Genomic DNA, 22722 nt, shown 5'->3' with positions numbered 1-22722 from the left:
AATGTTACAAAAAAATTGTAAAATGGGGGCCTGTCATGTGGGCGCTTCAGCCTACAGTTGTCGTGACTTACGACGGAAATGCCAGGGTCTAATCACAGTCGTAAATCAAGGGCTATCCACAGGTCTGAACTTTGGTAGCACAAGCCCACAACAAGCCCAAATATAAGTGTGGCCAAACAGCACTCCTTCTCATGACGCTGCTACTGAGTAGACAAATAGGCAGCCTCCTCTGTTTGTAGAAGGAAAATTAAATCTTATCTGACTACAATTCCTTCCCCCATGGAGAAAAAAAAAATCACGTTATAGTATGGTTCTCGTCCTCTTACCTACTACGTTGACGAACTGTAAAGCCTACAAACTCAAAAAGCATGACTGATGATGTGAATCGGGGCCTTCCTATCCAAAAATGAGACCAGCCAGCTGTTTGGGAAATCTTTTTATTTACACATAAAAATACCCTTCCCCAAAAACGCTCTTATTTTAGAGGAATGAACCGAGATGAGTGGGTGGCCCCGATGCCAGGTCGGCCATGTTTCACAGGCTTGTATGTGATGGAAAATTCTCCCAAATAATGGCCGATCATTTCAGGCTGAAAGAAGGAGAAAAAAAAAGCACATTTTGTTTCCAAGAAACATATAATGGAAAGGTGAATCTTTCAAGAAGATGGAGAAAAGTAGTTTTATAAATTAGGCAGCAAATTTGCATGAGGGATACAAAAGGAATGCCAAAGCACTTTTTTCTGTTAATGCAAAAAAACTCATTAGCTTCAGAATAAAGTACAGGTAATCCTTGACTTACAATCATTTATTTAGTGTCCAAAGTTATAACAGCACTGAAAAAAGTGACTTATGACCAGTTTTCATAACTGTTACAGCATCCCAATGGTCACCTGATCAAAATCCAGATGCTTGGCAACTGGTTCATATTAATAATAATAATAATAATAAAGTTGGAAGGGACCTTGGAGGTCATCCAGTTCCACCCCGTTCAGGCAGGAAACCCTATAGCATTTTGGACAAATGGCTGTCCAGTCTCTTCTTAAAAACTTCCAGTGTTGGAGCATTCACCGCTTCTGGAGGCAGGTTGTTCCACTGGTTAATTGTTCTGACTGTCTAATATTAATGACAGTTGCACTGTCCCATGATCACTTTTTGACAAGCAAAGTCAATGGGGAAGCCAGATTCACTTAATAATTGTCAAGTGGCAAAATCTGTTACTTAACAACTGTTGTTATTAACAAATGCAGTAATTTACTTAACAACTGTGGCAAGAAAAGTGGCCAAAGGGGGCAAAACCCAACAACTGTCTCGCTTAGCAATAGAAATTTTGAGCTGAATTGTCGTAAATTGAGGACTATCTTTATATAAAAAGAGAAACTACCTCACAATATTCATAAGATTTATTGCCAAAGGTGGTATTGCAACACAGGTGATGAATTTGGAGGGTAAGTATGGCACTCAAATATGACAAACTAGGAATTTCTTATTTGCTGTTATGATCCAGTGCAGGGGTCTTCAAACTTGGCCCTTTTGTGACTTGTGGACTTCAACTCCCAGAATTCCTCAGCCAGGCACGCGTGCCTGGCTGAGGAATTCTGGGAGTTGAAGTCCACAAGTCACAAAAGGGCCAAGTTTGAAGACCCCTGATCCAGTGGAAACATTTCAAAGGTTGTAATAATGACAGCAAACTTGTTATATTTTGCTGATGTAATTCTTATTCTTATTCTTGTTTATATAGAGAGTGGAGATTGTAAGACACTCAGTTGACAACTGAAGCAATCTATGTTGAATAAAATAAATTGATTAAATCAGGCATTCTGTCCTTCCAGGATTTGGTGTAGCTGCCAGATAATTTCAAACTGAATTTTGTCTTAACATAACTTCTCCCTTTCCTTGCTCATATAAAGGTTCAAGGTCTAAACTGGGATGTCCAAGTCTGGCAACTTTTAAGAGCTGCGGACTTCAGAATTCCCCAACCAGCCATCCTGGCTGAGGATTTCTGGGAGCTGAAGTCTGCAGGACTTAAAAGTTGCCAGGATGGCCACCCTGGTCTAATCCCAGCCACAACTGATGTCCCACTTCCAACAGGGGTTAAGGAACTGTGTTCTTTAATCCAGGGCTTTTCAACCTTTTCACCCATTGTACCACTTTTAGGATATGGCAACATCCAAGTACCACCAGTCGCCTAGCAAGGTGTCTAAAACTTGATGACAAAAAAAAAAAAAAAAAAAAAAGGAAAAAAAGTGATAAAGTACAGGTAGTCCTCAACTTACAACAGTTCGTTTAGTGACTGTTCGAAGTTACAATGGCACTGAAAAAAGTGTCCCCCAAGCGACAGCCGAGCAAGACACCTGCCTGCCCGCCCGGCGGTGCTCTTCCTCCTGTCCGAGATTTCCATTGTTGTGAGCATTTCTGTTGAGGATTGGCAGCGAGGGTGGGGGGGTGTTTGGTTTTTATTCCCCCCGTCTGCTGGGTGGTTGCAGCAGGTTTTGGTCACTTCACATGACCCTGGGACACTGTGACGGTCATAAATATGAATCAGTTGCCAAGCATCTGAATGTAAATCACAAGACCCTGGAGATGCTGCAACATTCCAGCTGATCCTGGCGCTTCTTCTGGGCTCAGCAGAAGTGCCAGGATCAGTGCTGCTTTCCAGCTGATTGGTGCTTCTTCAGGGCTCAGCAGAAGCACCAGGATCAGTGCCGAGCTCCAGCTGGAGCCTGGCACTGATCCTGGCGCTTCCGCTGAGCCCTGACAGCCCTGCAGCTCCAGCCATCTCTCGCTCAGGCTTGTGCGGTGCTGCCACCGGTTCAGCTCATTCCCCTCCCCTGCTACCACTTTTCTAGGATGGCCGCGTACCACCTGCCAGGTGCCAATGTACCACAGGTGGTACCCATACCACTGGTTGAAAAGCCCTGCTTTAATCATCCGTTTGTCTTATCTGCAGAAACATGGTCATTTGGGGAGTCTAAAATGGATCTCTCCCTCCCCTCCCAATTCCTCACCTTTATCTCCACCTGGTTGAAGGTCTTCCCGTTGTACACGCCCACCATGCTACCCACCATCTCCGGAAGAATGATCATGTCGCGCAAGTGGGTCTTCACCACTTCTGGCTTTTCCATGGGAGGTGCATCCTTCTTGGCCTTGCGGAGACGTTTGAGCAGCGAGTGCTGCTTGCGGCGCAGACCACGGTTCAGTCTCCGGCGCTGGCGGGCGCTATATAACTGCATCAGCTGCTCACTGGAAAGGAGGAGAGAGGCCCGATCAGGTCAAAAGTGACGCCCGCAATCACATGCGAATGAGTCAAGGGTCCCCTGTGGGATGGCGAAAAGGATTTCCCATTGGAAATTGGGTGGATCTTGGAAGGAGATCCAAATCCTAGAAGGGGAGGGATCTGCAGGAGCAGAGCAGGCACAGCTGGGGGTGGTGTTAAGTATGTCATCAGCTTAAGAGTCCTTACATTGCCACAAGCAATTCAAGTCCAGCTCCCCCCTTGAATTCCCTTGACCCTTATCTAGTGCCAATGCAGATTTGAACTTTAGCTGACCAGATTCTTGTGTATAGGCTTATATAGCAATACACAACTTAACATATGGTCCTGATCCTTTGTGCCCGACAGGATCAGTGTCAATGCTTCCCACTCTTAGATGGACAGCAACAACTCATCCTAAATTGTCTGTGAGACTTTAAAAAAAATAACGCAATGAGCATCATTCTCTCCAATCAAGCCACTCCAATCGACTTCCAATTCAAGATTTTCAGAAAGGCTTCTTATCCAGATTGTGCTCCAGAGTTCTACTTCTACTTTTTAAAGCCCCAATCCCCTAGCTAAACAGATTCAGACTGTATCTATATTATGCTGGCTGCCAAATCTGAAGTAAAGGAACAGAGGTGGTTAAATGAGAGAAAAAGTTCTTACTAAGACATGTCGAGGAGCTGATCCAGGTCAACACCTCGATAGGTGAATTTCCTGAAGGTTCGCTTCTTTTTCTGTTCCACTTCCGCCTGTTGCAGAAAGAGAGAGAGACAGGATAATTGCGTCTTGAGATATGGTGAAGCAGTAAGGTAAACTGGACCTCTATGCACTCCTTTGTTTTTAACGCCAACCTATTATTTATCTGGTCAAAGATGAGGCGTTATGATTTAATAAATTATGTGACTTCAGTCAAGTGCAATTTATTCAAACTAGAAATGTATTCAAAGTAAGAAATTATGGCTAATCACGCTTCATGGGACTGGAGGCTAAAACATATAAGGAACGGTTGCTGGAATTGGGCATGTCTAGTTTAATGAAGAGAAGGACGAGGGGGGACAGGATAGCAGTGTTCCAATATCTCAGGGGCTGCCCCCCAAAAGAGGGAGTCAAGCTATTTTCCAAGGCACCTGAAGGCAGGACAAGAAGCAACGGATGGAAACTAATCAAGGAGAGAAGCAACCTAGAACTAAGGAGAAACTTCCTGACAGAACAATTAACCAGTGGAACACCGTGCCTCAAGAAGCAGTGAATGCTCCAACACTGGAAGTTTTTCAGAAGAGATTGGACAATCATGTCTGAAATGGTATAAGGCTTCCTGCTTGAGTAGGGGGTTGGGCTAGAACACAGGTCCCCAACCTTTTGGGCACCAGGGACCGGTTCCATGGAGAGGTTTTTCTGCGGACTGGAGGGTGCATGGTTTTCTGTGTTGCCTGTATTCCGCAGATGGGGCTTTGCTTGTTTGGGCGGCCCGGCTGCTGGCATGCCATGGCCCAGTACTGGTCCAGGGACCGGGGACCCCTGGGTTAGAATACCACCAAGGTCCCTTCGAACTGTTATTCTCTTATTCTGTGAGCCCATTACCTGGCCATCAGCCTTCCCTACCTGCACCTCACTACCAACATGTGTACAGATAGTCCTGATTTACAACCATTTGTTTAACTATTTGTTATGACAGTGCTGAAAAAAGTGATTTATGACTGGCCCTCATACCTACATCTGCCACAGCATCCCTCTGGACACATGAACAAAATTTGGACACTTGGTAACTAGCATGTATTTACAATGATTGCAGGCAGCGTTCTGTGTTAACATGATCATCCAGTTCCTGGGGGCTTTTAACAGTCAATGGAGGAAACTGGCTTTGCTTATGGACTACATGATCTACTTAACGACTGTGGCAATAAAAATCAGGCATGACTCACTTGATGTCCTATCACAGGGGTCTTCAAACTTGGCCCTTTTATGACTTGTGGACTTCAACTCCCAGAATTCCTCAGCCAGGCACGCTGGTTGAGGAATTCTGGGAGTTGAAGTCCACAAGTCATAAAAGGGCCAAGTTTGAAGACCCCTGTCCTATCACTTAGCAACATGAGTTCTGGTGCTCATAATTCTATATTCCTCATCTCTGGCCTCCTTTGCTATTCCTCAATTAAATAGCCATTTTCATACCTATCTATATAATTAACTTCCATATTATTTTCTTATTAGCTGTTATGCCTGTCCAACTCTGGTGCTCAGATTAGCAATGGCAAAGCTATCATGTGCTTTCCCCATTTAATTTCAATTCAGTTAAGTTTTATATTGTTATGATTGTAGATTGTAACATTACAAAACATGAAAAAGAACACTTTTTTCTTAAACCATTGGTGCCTAACAGCCATGATCTTATTTACAGATAATTAATCTCTCCAATCAAACCTGAAAAGATATCAGTGGCACATAATTCCCATTTATTACAAATTCAGATAAACAATGCTGCATAAATAATAATAATAAACAAAGAATAAAACAGTAAGGGGGAAAAGGGAGGGGTGGGGAGAAAAAGATACTTACACTACTACAGGGGTCTTCAAACGTGGCCCTTTTATGACTTGTGGACTTGCTGGCTGAGGAATTCTGGGAGTTGAAGTCCACAAGTCATAAAAGGGGCGTTGCCTTACCTGAACGCCGTTTCTCAGCATGACGATGGAGAATCCACTATAGATTCGCTTTGGCGACCAGATAGTGGGACACAGGCCCAGACAAGCTTCCCACCCATAGGGACAGTGAGGCTTTGGTATGTCCCATCTATGGTGGATTCTCCATCAGTCATAGAAGGGCCAAGTTTGAAGACCCCTGCATTATTAAATGGACTCAAAATTAAAATACTATTCCTCACCAGAGGGACCAGTCATAACATTGTGGCCTCTGGGGCTGATGGAAGAGTTCTTTTAACAGACTTCCTACAAACCAGGAAGAGAAGGCCATTCTGATCCCTAGGAGCAAACTATTTTGTATAAAACTACTTGTAAACCAGACTCACTTTACACTTAAGGCAGCATGCAATTTGACAAATAAAGAATACTGTAAGAAATAAAGAATATTGTAATATTCTAGAAAGAGTGCAGAGAAGAAGAACAAAATGACTATGGTCTGGAGGTTAAAACATATGAAGAATGGTTGCAGGAACTGGGTATGTCTAGTCTAATGAAGGGAAGTTTTTAAGAAGAGACTGGACAGCCGTTTGTCTGAAATGGTGTAGGGTTCCTGCCTGGGCAGGGAGTTGGACTCGATGACCTCCAAGGTCCCTTCCAACTTTATTATTATTACTATTATTACTATTATTATTATTATTATTACTACTACTACTACTACTATAACAGTCTTCCAATATCTGAAGGGCTGTCATAGAGAGAAGGTGGGTCAACCCTAACCCTAACCCTAACCCTTAAAATAAGAAAAGGCCTATTTAAATATATCTTTTAATTTATTTTAAATTTTGTATATTTGTATTAATTGCTCTGTTTTTTTAACTGGCTGTAAGCCGCCCTGAGTCCACCAGAAGGGCAGGATATAAATACAATAAACTGAAACTGAAACCTATTCTCCAAAGCAGTTGAGGGCAGGACAAGAAGTAATGGGTGGAAGATTATCCAAGAGAGATACAATTTACAACTGGGGAGAAATTTCCTGTCAGTGAGAACAATTAATCAATGGAACGGCCTGCCACCAGAAGTTGTAGGTGGTTTTTCAAAAGAGACTGGACAGCCATTTGTCTGGAATGGCATAGGGCAGGGGTCTTCAAACTTGGCCCTTTTATGACTTGTGGACTTCCAACTCCCAGAATTCCTCAGCCAGCATGCCTGGCTGAGGAATTCTGGGAGTTGGAAGTCCACAAGTCATAAAAGGGCCAAGTTTGAAGACCCCTGGTATAGGGTCTCCTACTTGAGCAGGGGGTTGGACTAGAAGACCTCCAAGGTCCCTTCCAACTCTGGTATTCTGTAAGGGATGTCGAAGGTGCAATTGAGAAGATTCCCGAAATTGGTGGTCCTTGAGAGGGAGCATGAAATGGGCCCACTTAATGTTGTGTGTGGGTGTGTGTGTATACGCACACATGTACAAATGTTATCGGGATAAGGCAGTGTTTCTCAACCTTGACCATTTTAAGGCATGTGGACTTCAACTCCCAGAATTCCACAGCCAGCATTGCTGGCTGTGGAATTCTGGGAGTTGAAGTCCACATGCCTTAAAATGGTCAAGGTTGAGAAACACTGGGATAAGGAGATCCTACAGGCATTCGGGTCCTGAGCCATGAAACTTCCCACCTTTATCCTTCTGCCCTCCAAAAGCACACAGGCCAGGCTCTCCCATCACCCCAATGGATCCACGTTCTGGCTACACACCCACCCGCCCCCCCTAAAAACAACAACCATGAATGCAATCCCCCCCCCCAAATTTCCCCTCTCCACAAAGGCTTGCGCGTTTCAGAAACCCGTTTTATTATTTCCAATCGGGAAGGAAACCCACAAAATGCGTGGGAATACCCTCAAAACGCAGAGGGCTACAACCTGGGATGGATACCCCAAAAGGAAGAAATTTAGGCGGCCAGGCAGGCACACACACACACACACACACACACACACACCCTTGCTACATCTGCTCCCCTTCTCTATGGGCCCTAGGCAAGAGGCGAGTTCAAGTCATAAAAATGCTATTAAAATGCCCAAGGAATCAAAATCCAAACTGCGTGCATTGTGAGCAATTTATTTATTTATTTATGGCAACCTTCACCTTCCTTTCCGGCTTTGGGAAAACTCTGATAATGCTCAGAGGCACTGCTTTTTTTTTTTTAACGCTTTTTTTCCAGATTCCCCCTAGACAGGGAGCCAGGTTTTAGAACAGTGTTTCTCAACCTTGACCATTTTAAGGCATGTGGACTTCAACTCCCAGAATTCCACAGCCAGCAATGCTGGCTGTGGAATTCTGGGAGTTGAAGTCCACATGCCTTAAAATGGTCAAGGTTGAGAAACACTGTTTTAGAAGGCCATATTGTTCCGAGGCTTTTATGACAGCCCCAACCCCAAACGGCGTTTCTCGCAGGATATGCTAGTCCTGGGCCCACCTAATGCTCGCCAGCCATTCCTTCGGCTAATCTCTCTTCATTTTCTCCCCAATTTTCCCCCTCCTTCCCGTCCCGTCCCCTCTCATTCTCTTCTCTCGTCCCTTTCTCACGACTTAAAGCGACCCAAAGGCCGCCCTTCCTCTCTCTGCAGTCCGGATGGATGCAGATTGCAAAGCCCGAGCGAAACCCTCTCGAAATTATACGCACCATCTTAGCCGCAGTCTTCTCCGGGAAAAGGCCGAACTCTCGCGCGACCGGCTCTTGATATCGCGAGAACCGCCGCGCGAGTTCCGGCCGCACGAGAATGACGATTTTTCCCACTTTCCACCCCCCCTCTCCGTCCCCCGAGCTTCGAAGAGATCACTTCCGCCCACAGTTAGGAAAGGACGTGATGCGCATGCGGGACTTCGCCAAAGAAGTTTAGGTAGAGTTACTGCTTTGGCGGTATTGAGTTCTTTTTTTTTTTTTTTAACCACTTCGATTCTTCCCTAAGGCAATATTATCTGAATGGAAAAGTAATCATAACGAATGGGATAAGGATGTTTTTTTTTATTGACCATTTGTATAATTTCAAGCACCGGAATGCTAATTCTAGAAAAGATTCAGGACTATGCAATAATCTCTTGGAATAAGATTTTTAAGGCGCTATTATCGGGATTTTGAAAAAAAAAACTTGGAAGCTGGATTCAGCTGTGGTCTTTCTGAGCCCCAAATGACAGAAGCCAATTAGACTCTAATTAGAGTTTTTGCATTCATGCACGGGTGGCAGATTTATTTATATATTTATGTATTGCAGGGGTCTTCAAACTTGGCCCTTTTATGACTTGTGGACTTCAACTCCCAGAATTCCTCAGCCAGGCATGCTGGCTGAGGAATTCTGGGAGTTGAAGTTCCCCTGAAATGTATCTTTTTATACAGCTGCTACCTGACAGATTAAAACAGACAATCGCCTACTATAATGCACCCCAGAATTCATCTCTACCCCGTGATCTAAATGCCTGGGAAAATAGCCAGATCTTCAAAGCCTTGCAAAAGCTTCACAGGTTGGAGTTTATAGGAAGACCTTTTAGCTCAGTATTTTCTCAAACTTGGCAGCCTTTAAGATGTGTGGACTTCAACTCCCAGAATTCCCCAACCACCATGTTGAAAAAACATTGGATGAGAACACTAGTTTAAATTGCACCATTGCCTGGTCCACTACATTATTCTTTCTGCCTACTGCAAAAGTATGGTTTAAATCAGGGGTCTTCGAACTTGGCCCTATATAATTTATTTTCCCCGTAAGAAATCTGTGAGGTGGGATGGGCTGAGAAGAGTGACAGGCCCAAAGTCAACCAGCCCTCTTTTGTGTGTTGTCTTTTATGGTGCAAAATCACTTCTGTTATCTTCTAAGATTTATGTATTTATGTATATGGATGATTACAAGCTTAAAGCATATAAGAATCAGAGAGGCATCCTTCTTTGATATCCTCCCTATATATATGCAGCACATGACAATAGTTACAGACCTACTTATTTTTAATAGTTTCTTTGGTGCACCTCTTATGCCTTTTGCTCATAAATTATCACAATGGCTCCTTGAGAATTAAGGAAGCCCTAGACACCTGTTGCTGCCTGTAAATTTCCACGTGGATCAGATCAAAATAACTTGCTCTATATCATTTGCAATAATTCCCATGGGCATTTCATCCACTAGAAATTGATTTCTGCATTTATATGCCATGAACACGGAGTAAAAAAAAAGGCAGAAAAAGAAATACAGATCATCTGTGCGTTTTCACGCAGGTTCGATTGGACTAATTATGGTAATCTTGCAAAATGTTTATGGTACCTCCAGATTCAAAGACAGAGTAACTTTGAAAATTATTTTCTAGGCAGATAATAGAAGGGCGTAACTAATCAGGTTTCTTCTTGTTTTCCTGTATAAGTCTTAAAGCATAGAATAAAGCACACACAAGAATGAACATAGAATAACAAGATTGGAAGGGATCTCGGAGGTCTTCTAGTCCAACCCCCTGCTCAAGGCAGACCTTATATCATCCCAGTTAAACAGTTGTCCAATCTATATTTGAAAACCTCTAGGATGTGGGATTAGACCAGGGGTAGGCAACTTTGGCTCTTTTATGACTCATGGACTTCAACTCCCAGAATTCCTGAGCCAGCATGGCTCAGCATGGAAACCTCTCCCTGTCCCCTCAGCATGGCTGGCTCAGAAATTCTGGGTGTTGAAGTCCACGAGTCATAAAAGAACCAAGGTTACCTACCCCTGGATTAGACAGACCTTTGCTGTGAAAAAGAAACATCTTGTTTACAATTCAGTAGGATGGCTAGTTGCTTTAAGTGGCAGCAACTAGATGAGTAGACCAAAGCCAACTTTTAATCTGAGTGAATGGCATTTGATCCGATGATGGAGGACACTGTCGTTCATCCATTGCCATATTTAGATCACTTTCTAGTCCACATAAGACTTGGACTAGCACTGACAATGTTAGTTTGGGTAATGCAACATCTGCAAGAGAACAACCAAGCTCAGAGAGCATCAAGGAGTCATTTCAACTCTTGAGCTACAAATATTCTCCTTTATTAGTGACTTCTCTGTTCACCAAGCCTTGGTTTACCAGAAAATGCAGCAACGGATGGAGTACTAGTTGAGAGAAGTTAGAAATGAACTTAACCAAATGTTGATAGAAGCTCATGACTGAACCTATACTAGGGGTAGGCAACCTTGGCTCTTTTATGATTCATGGACTTCCAACTCCCAGAATTCTTGAGCCAGCCATGCTGAGGAGAAAGGGAGAGGTTTCCAAGCTGAGCCATGCTGGCTCAGGAATTCTGGGAGTTGAAGTCCACGAGTCATAAAAGAGCCAAGGTTGACTACCCCTGACCTATACCATGGCAGTAAGACTGTAAGAGTAGCAAGAACCAAGATTTCTCCATCTTGATTGCTTCGGGAGATTATGCCCCAGAAACCTAGTTTGGAAAAGGATCAGCAGGAATATCATTCTGTGGACTTCTTTGAGCTGATGGGTGTCATTCAAATTTGCCCAAGGCAGGATCTGAAGAGAGGACTCACCCAACATCTTACAATAGGGTCCATTTCGGAAGTACAGTAGTGCCTGAGCATTACCACTTTTGGGCTCTTAGCTTTTAATTCCATCGTTCAATGTATTCTTCTGGGCTGCTTGTAAAGGTTGAGAATAAAGACCCTATGCTATAGCATTTCCACTTCCTGAAATGGAAGTTGCCCTTGATGGGTGGAATGGAAAAAAAATCAACCAGATAGTTGCATAGTTTATTTTCCCTAGTATTTCAACATCTGCATGAAACCAGTCCGACTGTTGATTTTGGATATGATCTTGGTGTATTGCTGATATTCATATAGCTCCACCCTATGTTGAGTTACTGATGCAATGGAAGTTCTGTCAATGCATTGGATTGGGAAGAAGTAGCTAAATTCACACTTTCGGCTCCGGTTGCGACTCTGAATGGGGTGGCACTCTCCCTGGAGGAATACGAGTAGTCCTCCACTTATGACCATCACCGAATCCAAAATTTCAGTTGCTAAGCAAGAGTTGTTAAGTATGGATTTTGCCCAATTCTACGACTTTTCTTGCCACAGTTATTAAATGAATCACTGCAGTTGTTAAAGTTGGTAACACAGTTGCTAAGTGAATCTGGCTTTCCCCATTGACTTTGCTTGTCAGAAGGTGGCAAAAGGGGATCACATGACCCTGGGACCCTGCAGCAGTCATAAATATGAATCAGTTGCCAACCATCTGAATTTTGATCACGTGACCGTGGGGATGCTGCAATGTCGTGTGAAAATGGTCGCTTTTTTCAGTGCTTGTATCTTTGAACAGTCACTAAGCGAACTGTTTTAAGTCAAGGACTATCTAAACATTGTGACTTGGGAGTTCTACTTTCACAGGTGTTGTGGTGGGTAGGTGGGCAGGTGGAGCTCTTCCTGGAATGAGACACCTGGGCAAAAGGAGCCGACACCTTCAGCGCTCTTCTGGGGTAGAGCGACTATCCAGAAACTGCAAACGGAACAAAATGCAGCTGCTTACAGGCTGGAGGGTAAAAAAATAACACTAGTTGTGTGAGGACTGCACTGACTGCCAATAGGTCAGTGGTTCTCAACCTGTGGGTCGGGACCCCATTTGGGGTCGATCGACCATTTCACAGGGGTCGCCAAGCAAGGCTGTCCGCCATTTTTTTTTTGTCCGCCATTTTTTCCCCCTTTTCCAGCAGGTGCCTTACCTCCCTTGGGCTGGGCCAGCTGGTGGTCGGCCTGCTCCGTCTCTGCCGCTTGCCAGCTACGCCTTGGCCGGCGCAGGGGGCGGAACCACGCATGCGCGGCGCTCCCGGGCAGGGAAAGTCCTCGACTTATGACCGGTTGGGTAGTCCTCGACTTACGACCGGTTTAGTCCTCGACTTACGACCGGTTTAGTCCTCGACTTACAACCGGTTGGGGTCGTGGCATTAAAAAGGTTGAGAACCACTGCAATAGGTGATAAGAATACAAGGGGGCCCTTTATAGCTTGACTTCCAGGCCTAGGGGAATAGCTAGAGACAATCCTTTTGGAGTAGCTGAGGTTCAGATGATGCTCCCCATCCTAGTGGTTAGTAGATGGTTAAGATAAGGCTGTTTCACAGATTTTTTAAATCTGTAATAACATACTTTGGATTAGGGACATTAGATAAGGTTGGTGGCTTCGTCCCTTTGGAGTAATTGATATTTTGACAATGTAAATTTGCCAGGAGTTCTTGGAATTGGACAATATACAAATAATAACCCATTCAGTTTGCACAGACAGACACCAGCGCATCTACCTGCAGATCCTATTGATAAATTTGGAATCTTCTCCCCTACAGCAAATCATTTTAACATTGCAACACAAGCCAATTATGTCCTGGTTATTGACATGCTATGAAAAGGGGAATCCGAGCACTTTCTTTGTGTTTTATCAGAAACAAGATGGAGTCAACAATGAGGGCCATTGCATACTTATGGGAGAAGTGGCTGTATTTTGAAAAAGTTAAAAATTGGTGGATTTAAAAGTTGTTATGTGGCCTCAAGCCTGATGAACTTTTGGGATATTGGAAATACCCTTTTCTGATCCCAAGTTTCTCTGGTTGTGTTTTGTTCTTTTGTGTGCAGCGCTAAGCAGGAATCATTTTGGGTAAGTAGCTGACAGGCAGCATGTGAGCTTGAAAGAATCATACAGCACAATCTATCAAGTGGCAGAACAGAGGAAATATGAAAATGGCTCTTGGCCACCAATACCAGGTAGTCCTCGACTTACGACCACCACTGAGCCCAAAATTTCTGTTGCTAAGTGAGACATTTAAGTGAGTCTTGCCTCATTTTACAAGCTTCCTTGCCAGTTGTAAAAGGAATCACTGCAGCTGTTAAGTTAGTAAGACGGCTGTTAAATGAATCTGGCTTCCTCATTGACTTTGCTTGTCAAGAGGTCACAAAAAGGGGACCACATGACCTTGGGACACAGCGACGGTCGTAAATATGAAACCAGTTGCCAAGCCACTGAATTTTGATCACATCATCATGGGTCGTAACTGTGAAAAATGGTCGTAAGCCACATTTTTCAGTGCCGCTGTAACTTTGAACGGTCACTAAATGAACTATTGTAAGTTAAGGACTACCTGGTTCAGCCCCCAAAAGTAACTTGCGGCTTAGAAGGTCCTACGAGAAATTCAAGCATGTTTTTTTTTAAAAAAAGAAAAAAGTGGAGACAAGTTTGCATTTCTAATCCAAATGTACTTTTCTTTATTCAAACCAGGGGTAATCGCTGGTTAGTGCAAAATGCACCCCCATTTTTTTTTTATTTTTTTTTTTTGCCTGAGGGAAATCTACATCTTCGCAAGGCTTCCATTAACCCCCTTAAAGAAATTCATATCCCCAAAGAATTTTTTTTTTTTTAAAGAACATGAAGCCTCAATTGAAATGCTGTGCTTCAAGAAGTGATACGGTGTCCCCTTTTTCAAACAACTCTTCTTCCTGGACTGTTATATCAGATCCAAAACCAGTAACAAAATGACAAACAGACATACTTAAAATCCCTTTCCTATTTCCACCTCCCACTTTTTTTTTCCTTTTTTTTTTCTTCTTTTTTTAAATAACTCCCAGTTTCTGGACCAACCACTTTAAACAAAAGGAGGTTCAAAACTCCACCCTCTAAGCAGTGCTAATGGAAACCCTGTGTGGTTTTTTTTCCTCTTTTAAATTAAAAAATAAGCCTGCATACATAAGTAGAAAATTTCTCTTTAAAAATCTCACAATCTGTAAAGGTATATATTTTTTCTTCTTCTTTGAACATAAAAGTTTACAATATATGGTCAAACAAAAGGCTCAGGAAAAAAAATAATAATAATAATAAATTTTCAACAAAAATAAAGAAACCTGAAGATATTTTTTTTTTAATTAAAGCTGAAGACATTTTTTAAAACCCTGTAGTTTGAACCAGTGACACTCTTTATTTGTGCTGATGGGTTAAAGAAAAGACTTTTTTTTTCTTTTAAAAAAAAATGCAGTCCAAACACCACTGACAACTTTGCTTTCAAAAGCTGCCTCCTCTTCCTCCCCCCCAACACCCCTCCAAAAGATGTTACATTTGTGGTTTTCCCCCCCCCCTCCCCCCCTCTGGTAAAGTAGGTGATTGTCACAAGTTCATAAGTCTGGGCCTTCCTGGGTTTCAGCTGATACCAGATATCCTGCTCTGGACAGAACTCCCTGATTTCTAGGTGGGCACGCTAGCGTCGGTAGGGGTGAAAACCTTGAACGTTATGGTTCTGTCCACGGCCAAAACCACTGCCCCCTGCGGGCGGCCCACTGGAGGGTGGTACTGAAGGGCCTCCATAGGAGGGGGGCTGTTGGCTGGGGTCGGCAAAGCCTTGTCCAAAGCCACTCAAGTCTTGTCCATATCCTGGAAGGAAGGAAGAAAATAAAAGGAGAGGGTTGAGGAAAACACAAGAGATGGAATCCGGCTAACAGTCAGCAATTGAAGCCTAGAGTAAACCAGAATCATACAACTCTAGGCCAGTGATGGCGAACCTTTTAGAGACCGAGTGCCCAAACTTCAACCCAAAACCCACTTATGTATTGCCGGGCGCTGGGTGGGCGTGGCTAAAGGGGTCATGGCAGATGGGTGGGCGTGGCCAGGGTGGGCACGGCCAGCTGGATGTTGCTCCTGGGGAGGGACGCCTGTGGGGGCCGGGCAGGGTTGGGGGAGATCCAGGGGTCTCTGGCGGGTGGGGCGATGGGCAGGAGGCTAGTTCTGCAGGGTGGGGGTGCCATGTCAAAGGGCAAGGCGAGGCAGGGGCCGGGGCAGCAGCTGCCTGACACCATCGGCCCCTGCACACAAAGGCCAGCAAGCACATGGGTGCTGGGATGCATCCGGCCACGTGGGACCTCGCTGAGTTAGCAGGCGGCTGGTTGAAGAGGACGGTTGCCATCTCCGGGGCATGGTGCGCGTGCCCACAGAGAGGGCTCCGAGTGCCACCTCTGGCACGCGTGCCATAGGTTCGCCACCACTGCTCTAGGCCAAAGGAAGGCAACACCCGGTGAGCTCCAGATGATAGTTCCCACCAACTCTTCTAACTGCCAGTCGTACTAACAGGGTTGGGCGTTGCAGAGCGACGTCCTCTAAGTTTTGTTTTACAGGTGCTCCTCGACTTACGATCACAGTTGAAGCCAACATTTCTGTTGCTAAGTGAGACAGCTGTTGAGTTTTGCCCCCGTTTGACCACCTTTCTTGCCACAACTGCTAAGTGAATCGCTGCAGCTGTTTAGTTAGTAACATGGTTGTTAAGTGAATCTGGATTTGGTTGTCAGAAGGTCGCAAAAGGGAATCGCGTGAACCCCTGGGATATTGCAACCGTCACAAATACAAGCCAGTTGCCAAGTGTCTGAACTTTGACCATGTGACCATGGGGGTCCTGCAACAGTCATAAGTGTGAACAATGGCCATAAGCCACTCTTTTTCAGTGCCGTTGTAACCTCAAACAGTCACTAAAATGATTGTAAGTCGAGGACTACCTGTATACAATTTATATGGCCGCTCATTTTTCTATAGAGATTCTGGGTGACTAACCGCATATAATATAAGTGACATTTTAAAAAGCCCAGCATATATTTAAAGATCACCAAAGGAAGACACCAATCTATAATAATTCAAAATGATTAGCTCATAGCCCCCAATCCTTCCACTCCTATATCCAGGAACAAATGTGAGTTTTCAAGGCTTTCTAAAAAGTTGGAAGGGTTAGGGCCAATCTAATCTTGAGATGGGTATACTCTTCCTAATAATAGTACTGTGTTAATTAATTAATAGTACTTTGCAGTTTTGGATCTGTGAATAGATCGGTTCTTTAGTATGGAAGAGTAGGGAAAATGGGATGGAAAAGGACCGCTTTCCCACCAATTTTGCGCTTTCCACAGCCACGTTACTTCTTGGTCACGTCTGGGTTAACTGCCTAGTCCTATTCCAAGGTTCTTTGTAAGTGGAAAAATCACCCCAAGATATTAGCGTGGGTGCAGCTGGATTTACTTTGCAAATAAGACTTCTAGACAAAACTGTTCTGACCTAACCTGCTAACAGAAATAGAAATTGGGCTGCTTGTTATTTGACTGTAGGCAGATCTTTTTCCTGAAAATCCCACCCAACTTAAAAAAAGAAAAATTATAAAAGAGAAGACATTGAGGAGCAAGCAGGGATGCAAATTCCAATATAGGGAGTTGCATTATACAGGTACTCCTCGACTTACAACCACGGTTGAGCCCAAAATTTTTATGTTGTTAAGTGAGAAATTTGTTAAGTGAGCTTTGCCCCATTTTATGACCCTTTTTTGCCACATTTGTCAAGCAAATCCCTGCAGTTGTTAAATTAGTAACACGGTTGTTAAGTGAATCGGGTTTCCCCACTGACTTTGCTTGTCAGAAGGTCGCAAAAGGGGATCACACAACTTCGGGATACTGCAGCTGTCATAAAAGTGAGTCACGTTCTCCAGCATCCGAATGTAAATCACGTGACCATGGGGATGCTACAATGGTGGTAAGTGTGAAAAATGGTCGTAAGTTACTTTTTTCAGTACTGTTGTAATTTCAAGCAACAAACTGTTGTAAGTCGAGGATTACCTGTACCAAATCTGAACATTGGTCCATCCAGCCCCCTCCAGCCTAGCCCTGCTAGCCCCGGGATTCGGCTTTTGGAATTTCAGGACCGTCTTTCTCCTCATTTCCTTTCTGATGCTGCTCAACAGGAGGTGCCGGGGGCTGATCCTGGGACCTTCTGGATGTAGGTATCCTACTAACTTTATGGTCCTACTCCAGCTATTAGCATCCTGCTTCCACAATTGCTCAGGTTGCACAGATTTTGCAAAGATTATCAATTGCACAGATTTTTTTTTTTCAGTGCCTGCCTTTTCACTCTAATCCATGAACAGGAATATCAATTTTCTTGTTTGATGTAGGGGGAGGTGTGTGTTTTTGTGCACCTTTCTAAAGTTAAAGCAAACAGACGGTTTATGTGCAAGCTTGCACAACTGACACAACTGGAATAACCTTTTCAGATTTTGCTTTTTTCTTCTTTCTTTCTTTCAAATATTTCTACCTGAAGAGGACTCCTTGCAAACTGAAATTTGTAATTTGCCTCCACGACTAAGAAAGCTCAGAGAAAAGAGGCATTTCAATATCTTGAAATAAACAGAGCGTCACTGTGGCTCCTTCTCTAAACTATCAAATCCTCTTTGGTCATCAAAGAGGTAGAAATATTAGGCTACAGGAGCCAAGATATTTTCTTGGTAGTTTTATATTTGCAATGTTCCTTCTTGAATGCAATTAGCCTTCAAACCTACCGAATATCTCTCAAAAACTTTTCATCTGATCATTTCTGAATGTATTCAAAGGTGCTGCACTACAGCGCTAGCCTTTTGCATCATTTTAACAAAATGAATTTTTTAAAAAAACATCTTTAGATCTCTCTCCGTCATTCCAAGAACTGGGCATTTTCATTAATTGAAAGATGCACTGATTTTATATGCAGTTCACTTCTCCAGTTACACATTACACGTAGTCCTTGACTTACAACCATAATGCAGCCTGCTTATCATGGTCATATGTCGTGACAGTTGTAAATTGGGTCACTCAGGTGACTGACTTGATTGTACTCAGCTTGGTTCTCAAGGTGGGAGAAACCTGTTTAACCAAGGCTATCAAAAATTAAAATTGGGGGGGGGGGGGGAAGAGAAAGAAGAGGATCTAAAACAGGAGTCTTCAAACTTGGCCCTTTTATGACTTGTGGACTTCAACTCCCAGAATTCCTCAGCCAGCATGCCTGGCTGAGGAATTTTGGGAGTTGAAGTCCACAAGTCATAAAAGGGCCAAGTTTGAAGACCCCTGATCTAAAATCTACCCTCTTGTTTAAGGCCACTGGCAATTTACTAATGGTAAACTAATAGACTGAGGTATCCCTGATATTTAATGTAAGGTCAAAGACGTGTCCATTTCTAGACAAATCTCATTTTTTTCAGTGCATGATTGCCAATGAAAAAGGTATCTAGAATTTCTTTCCGCTAGTTATTGTGAGACTTTCTCCCCCCCCCCCCACTTTTGGGTGCCTTCAAATCAGTTTTTGGTTCCTGGTGACTGCCTGAACAAATCCCTGAAGTGTTTTTTTTCCTGGCAAGGTTTGGGGGAAGTGGGTTTTTTCCTTGCCTTTTTTCTGCCAGGGCTGAGAGGATCAGCCAAAGTCAACCAGCTGTCCTTGTACCTAAGCTAGGACTTAGAACTCATTGTCTCTTGATTTGTAACTTGATCCCTTTACTGCACCGAACAGGCCCTGTAATGTGAGCCTTGAGTAACTGACTTTGCCAGGGGGTAAGAAAAGATTAAAAGTTTAATCTTTTAAAATGAAAGTTTAATTTGTCAGAATCTTAAGAGCACCTCTTTAGGCTTTTGGCAAAACAATTTCTGATGATTACAGGTAGTCCTCGACTTACAACCACAATGGAGCCCAAAACCTCCGTTGCTAAGTGAGATAGTTGTTAAGTGAATTTTGCCCCATTTCACCTTTCCTGCCGCAGTTGTTAAGTGAATCACTGCAGTTCTTAAATTAGTAACACAGCTGTTAAGTGAATCTGGCTTCCCCCATTGACTTTCCTCGTCATAAGGTCGCAAAAGGGGATCACGTGACCCGGGGGACACTGCAACTGTCATAAATGTCACTTGACAAGCATCCAAATGCAAATCACATGACCACGGGATGCTGCAATGGCCATAAATGTGCAAAATGGTCATAAGTCACTTTTTCAGTGCCGTTGTAACTTCTAACGGTCACTAAGTGAACTGTTGTAAGTCAAAAACTATCCGTATTACTTCTCCCTCTTCTGCTATTTTTTTTTTCTTTCATCTTCAGCATGTTTTCGGCTCAGTCGGTTTTGCAAATTTCGTACTAACCCCACGAGCCTAATTTACTGAGACTCCTAACTCTACATCAAGTACAGGTTCTCCACTGCACTTTTATCATTAATTTCTTGCACATTAAATTGGACTTGTGTATTCTAAGAAAAAAAATAAAGCTGGACTGTGGCCCAAAATGAAGAATGAGATTATTACAGGTCATATAAAAGCACATAATTATTTTAAATAAACTTTTTTTCCCCCTTGCAGCCAAACTTAAGTGTAGGAAGAGTGAGTGTCGACGGTTGTTCCTTCCACACCCACACATCCAAATTGGTAAATCTGTGATCCCAACTCATGATCATCGATAACATTTTTCTAAACATTGAGGTGTTCTCTTCTATCCACAAACCTTGATGTTTCACCCACCCCCACAAGAGAAAATCCTCTTTAGCCAATTTTCAGAAAAGCAGGAGGTTGTTACCACACCTGAACCCTCAGAGCAGATGTGCGCACTGTGTGAAACACAGTAGATTTTTTTTGATATCAGGTTAAGTAATCCAGCAAACTATTTATGGTAGCAAAACAAGTTGGGCAAGATCAGTGACTCCTTGAAAGGGGAAAGAATGCCTTACCCTCTCCATACATGGAAAGAGATTACACCCCTGCAATGAAAAAAAAAGGTTAATCTGTCTCCCACCCACCCCCCTCCCCCACAAGAGATTACAAGTAAGAGGATTTGGTGTAAATAGGCTCCACCTACCTACGGTAACTCACTTCTCAGCCTGACCATAAGTGTGAAAACAAAGTATTGGCCCGAAGCCTGAAGGTTCTTGAGAATAGGTACCCAGCCCTGGTAAAAAATGGAAACCAGGGTGACTAAACCCCCAAGAGAGCCCTGCACAAAAGCTACAATTCTCTTGGAAAGGTGCCAAGGAAGACTTACCCATAATGCAAGCTTAGCATCACTCTTGCATTTGAGATTTGTGCTGAAAGGTCTAGTGCCAGAGTCTTTTTTTTTTAGCCATTAACTACAGACCCCCTCCCCACTACTGCAAGTATCTTAGAAACAGCTATGTATTTTAAATGATAACATGCAAAACAGGAAGAAAAAAAACCCCCTTGGTTATATTGCTTAAGTATCTGTGTAGACATATACATGAAAAACGAACTTTGTAAAAACTGTATTATTTAGTCTTAAATGCATAACTTTTACTGAGCTGTTAAGTTCGGTAGTGGTCTTATTGAGTTCTGGATACATATATTTCATAGAATACTTTGCTATACTGAGATCTATACATTTTTTTGGGTTGGAGGAGGCGTACCGGAGTTATATTAAAGAATATAACGAGACTCATAATCTCCCTGTGCTTCTCCCTATCTTTCACTCTCTCAGGTTCCTCTCTTGAAAAATTAAGTGACTTAATCGGAGGATAAGATTTTATGCAAAACTCAGGTCAAAATATTAAGAAAGTATTCCACATAGTTATAAAAGGTGTGGTTGTGTGTTAATATGAACTTGTTAGAATATGACAAATATCGGCTCCCTTAGTCTTGACTTTTTTAAATTCTGTCCTCTTAAATTTAATTCTGGCAAGGATGACCTAAGGATTATGCAACATAACTTGAGATATGAAGTGTGGTTATCAAAACTATTCAGTTAGCATCTGCCCCTCAACAATATTCCTTGCGTGTCACTCAATGATTCCCAACCTTTCTGGCTCCATGGACTGGTGGGGGGAGGGGGTGATTTCATGCGTGCAACCTAGATCCTGTGGATGCGCACTTAGGTCCTGTGCAGGCACAAATGAAGCTTTATGCACTCGCCCTCTGCTTGTGTAGACCGGTTACCAACAGCCTGTGGACCGCTGCCGGTCCACAGACCGAGGGTTAAGGACCCCTGATGTAACTGAAAAACACTTGATAATTTCCCTAATATAAGAATCTGCCCAGTAGAATATTTAAGGAGTGTATATTTTTACTGCTTTGATCTGACATAAAAGTAGATGTCAAAATAGGAATGCCACATGCACCATCTGTTATGTGCAGACAATTTCAATAAGGCACTTCCAGACAATGCTCAAATGAAGAATGCTTCCTTCTTTCGTCTTTTCTTTTTTTTTTTCATCCCAAACATTCATTCCTCTTTGCCTCCCTCTACTCAAAGTCAAAAGATTTTAAGCCATCTGATAAAAGAAAAATCTCTTCCAACAGCACAATAACACTCTTTTAACTTTAACAGCTATCTTTAAAATTAGAACGAAAGATGAAGATGTTAACGAATATAAGCATCCAAAAGCAAATGGAAATGATGGGGAAAAGTGGTTTTAAGATTGAGAAAAAATTGAAAAACTTGGCTATCACTATGACTAATCTGAAATTTATGTTATATCAGAATTATGTTACGAGATGGAGTAAACTTAAGGAGGACATATTAAGGTGGGAGAAATTGTCACTGGAGTGAATATTTTGCTAAGGATGATTTCCCCCCCCCCCCAAACTATATCTATTCTGAAATCCGAGGTACCATTTAAACAAAGGCAGAAAGATATTTTTAAATTTGTATGGCAAGAGGAGAAAAATGGATTAATTATGAAATACTACTTCAGGGTGCAAAGGAACAAGGAGGACTGGGATTGCCTGATTCGAAATTTTATTTCGCACCCTACAACTTAGTTTAGGTGAAAGAGTAGGTTTTGCTGAGAAATAAAAGAATTTTAGAATTGGAAGAACACGACCGGAAGTTTAGATGACATGGTTTTCTACGTTATGGCAAAGTTAAGGGAGATTTTAAGAATCCTTATATTAGAAATGCCATATTGAGGAATATGGAAATAACATTCAGGAAGAATGCTTGGGGAAGAAAAAGAAGAAGAAGAAGAGAATCACAATTATTGCAGGAGTTTTCTTGATTTCCTCCAGAAACCTAAAAATGGGGGAGCAGCGTGTC

The 22722-nt window shown here is 42.9% G+C and overlaps 2 protein-coding genes across 2 annotated transcripts in view; both read right to left on the bottom strand.

The window, feature by feature from the left end:
- Positions 1-421: 421 nt before the first annotated feature.
- Positions 422-10079, bottom strand: RPS15 (ribosomal protein S15). Its single transcript, XM_015810715.2, has 5 exons — positions 10009-10079; positions 8564-8705; positions 3919-4004; positions 3005-3239; positions 422-589 (listed from the first exon to the last, which is right to left on the bottom strand). The coding sequence occupies exons 1-5, from the start codon at positions 10077-10079 to the stop codon at positions 476-478; spliced, it is 648 nt and encodes a 215-aa protein (XP_015666201.2). The 3' UTR covers positions 422-475.
- Positions 10080-15015: 4936 nt separating this feature from the next.
- DAZAP1 (DAZ associated protein 1) overlaps positions 15016-22722 on the bottom strand; it is a 62016-nt gene continuing 54309 nt past the window's right edge. Inside the window, exon 13 of the mRNA XM_015810680.1 lies at positions 15016-15300. Coding sequence (XP_015666166.1) covers positions 15128-15300 — 173 coding nt within the window. The 3' untranslated portion in view covers positions 15016-15127. The remainder of the gene's footprint in view (positions 15301-22722) is intronic.

Source organism: Protobothrops mucrosquamatus, unplaced genomic scaffold (assembly GCF_001527695.2).
Source record: "Protobothrops mucrosquamatus isolate PMUCROS unplaced genomic scaffold, P.Mucros_1.0 scaffold14, whole genome shotgun sequence".
Classification (NCBI taxonomy): domain Eukaryota; kingdom Metazoa; phylum Chordata; class Lepidosauria; order Squamata; family Viperidae; genus Protobothrops; species Protobothrops mucrosquamatus.
Note: the sequence above shows the minus strand (reverse complement) of the source record. Positions and strands in the feature narration are given on the sequence as shown.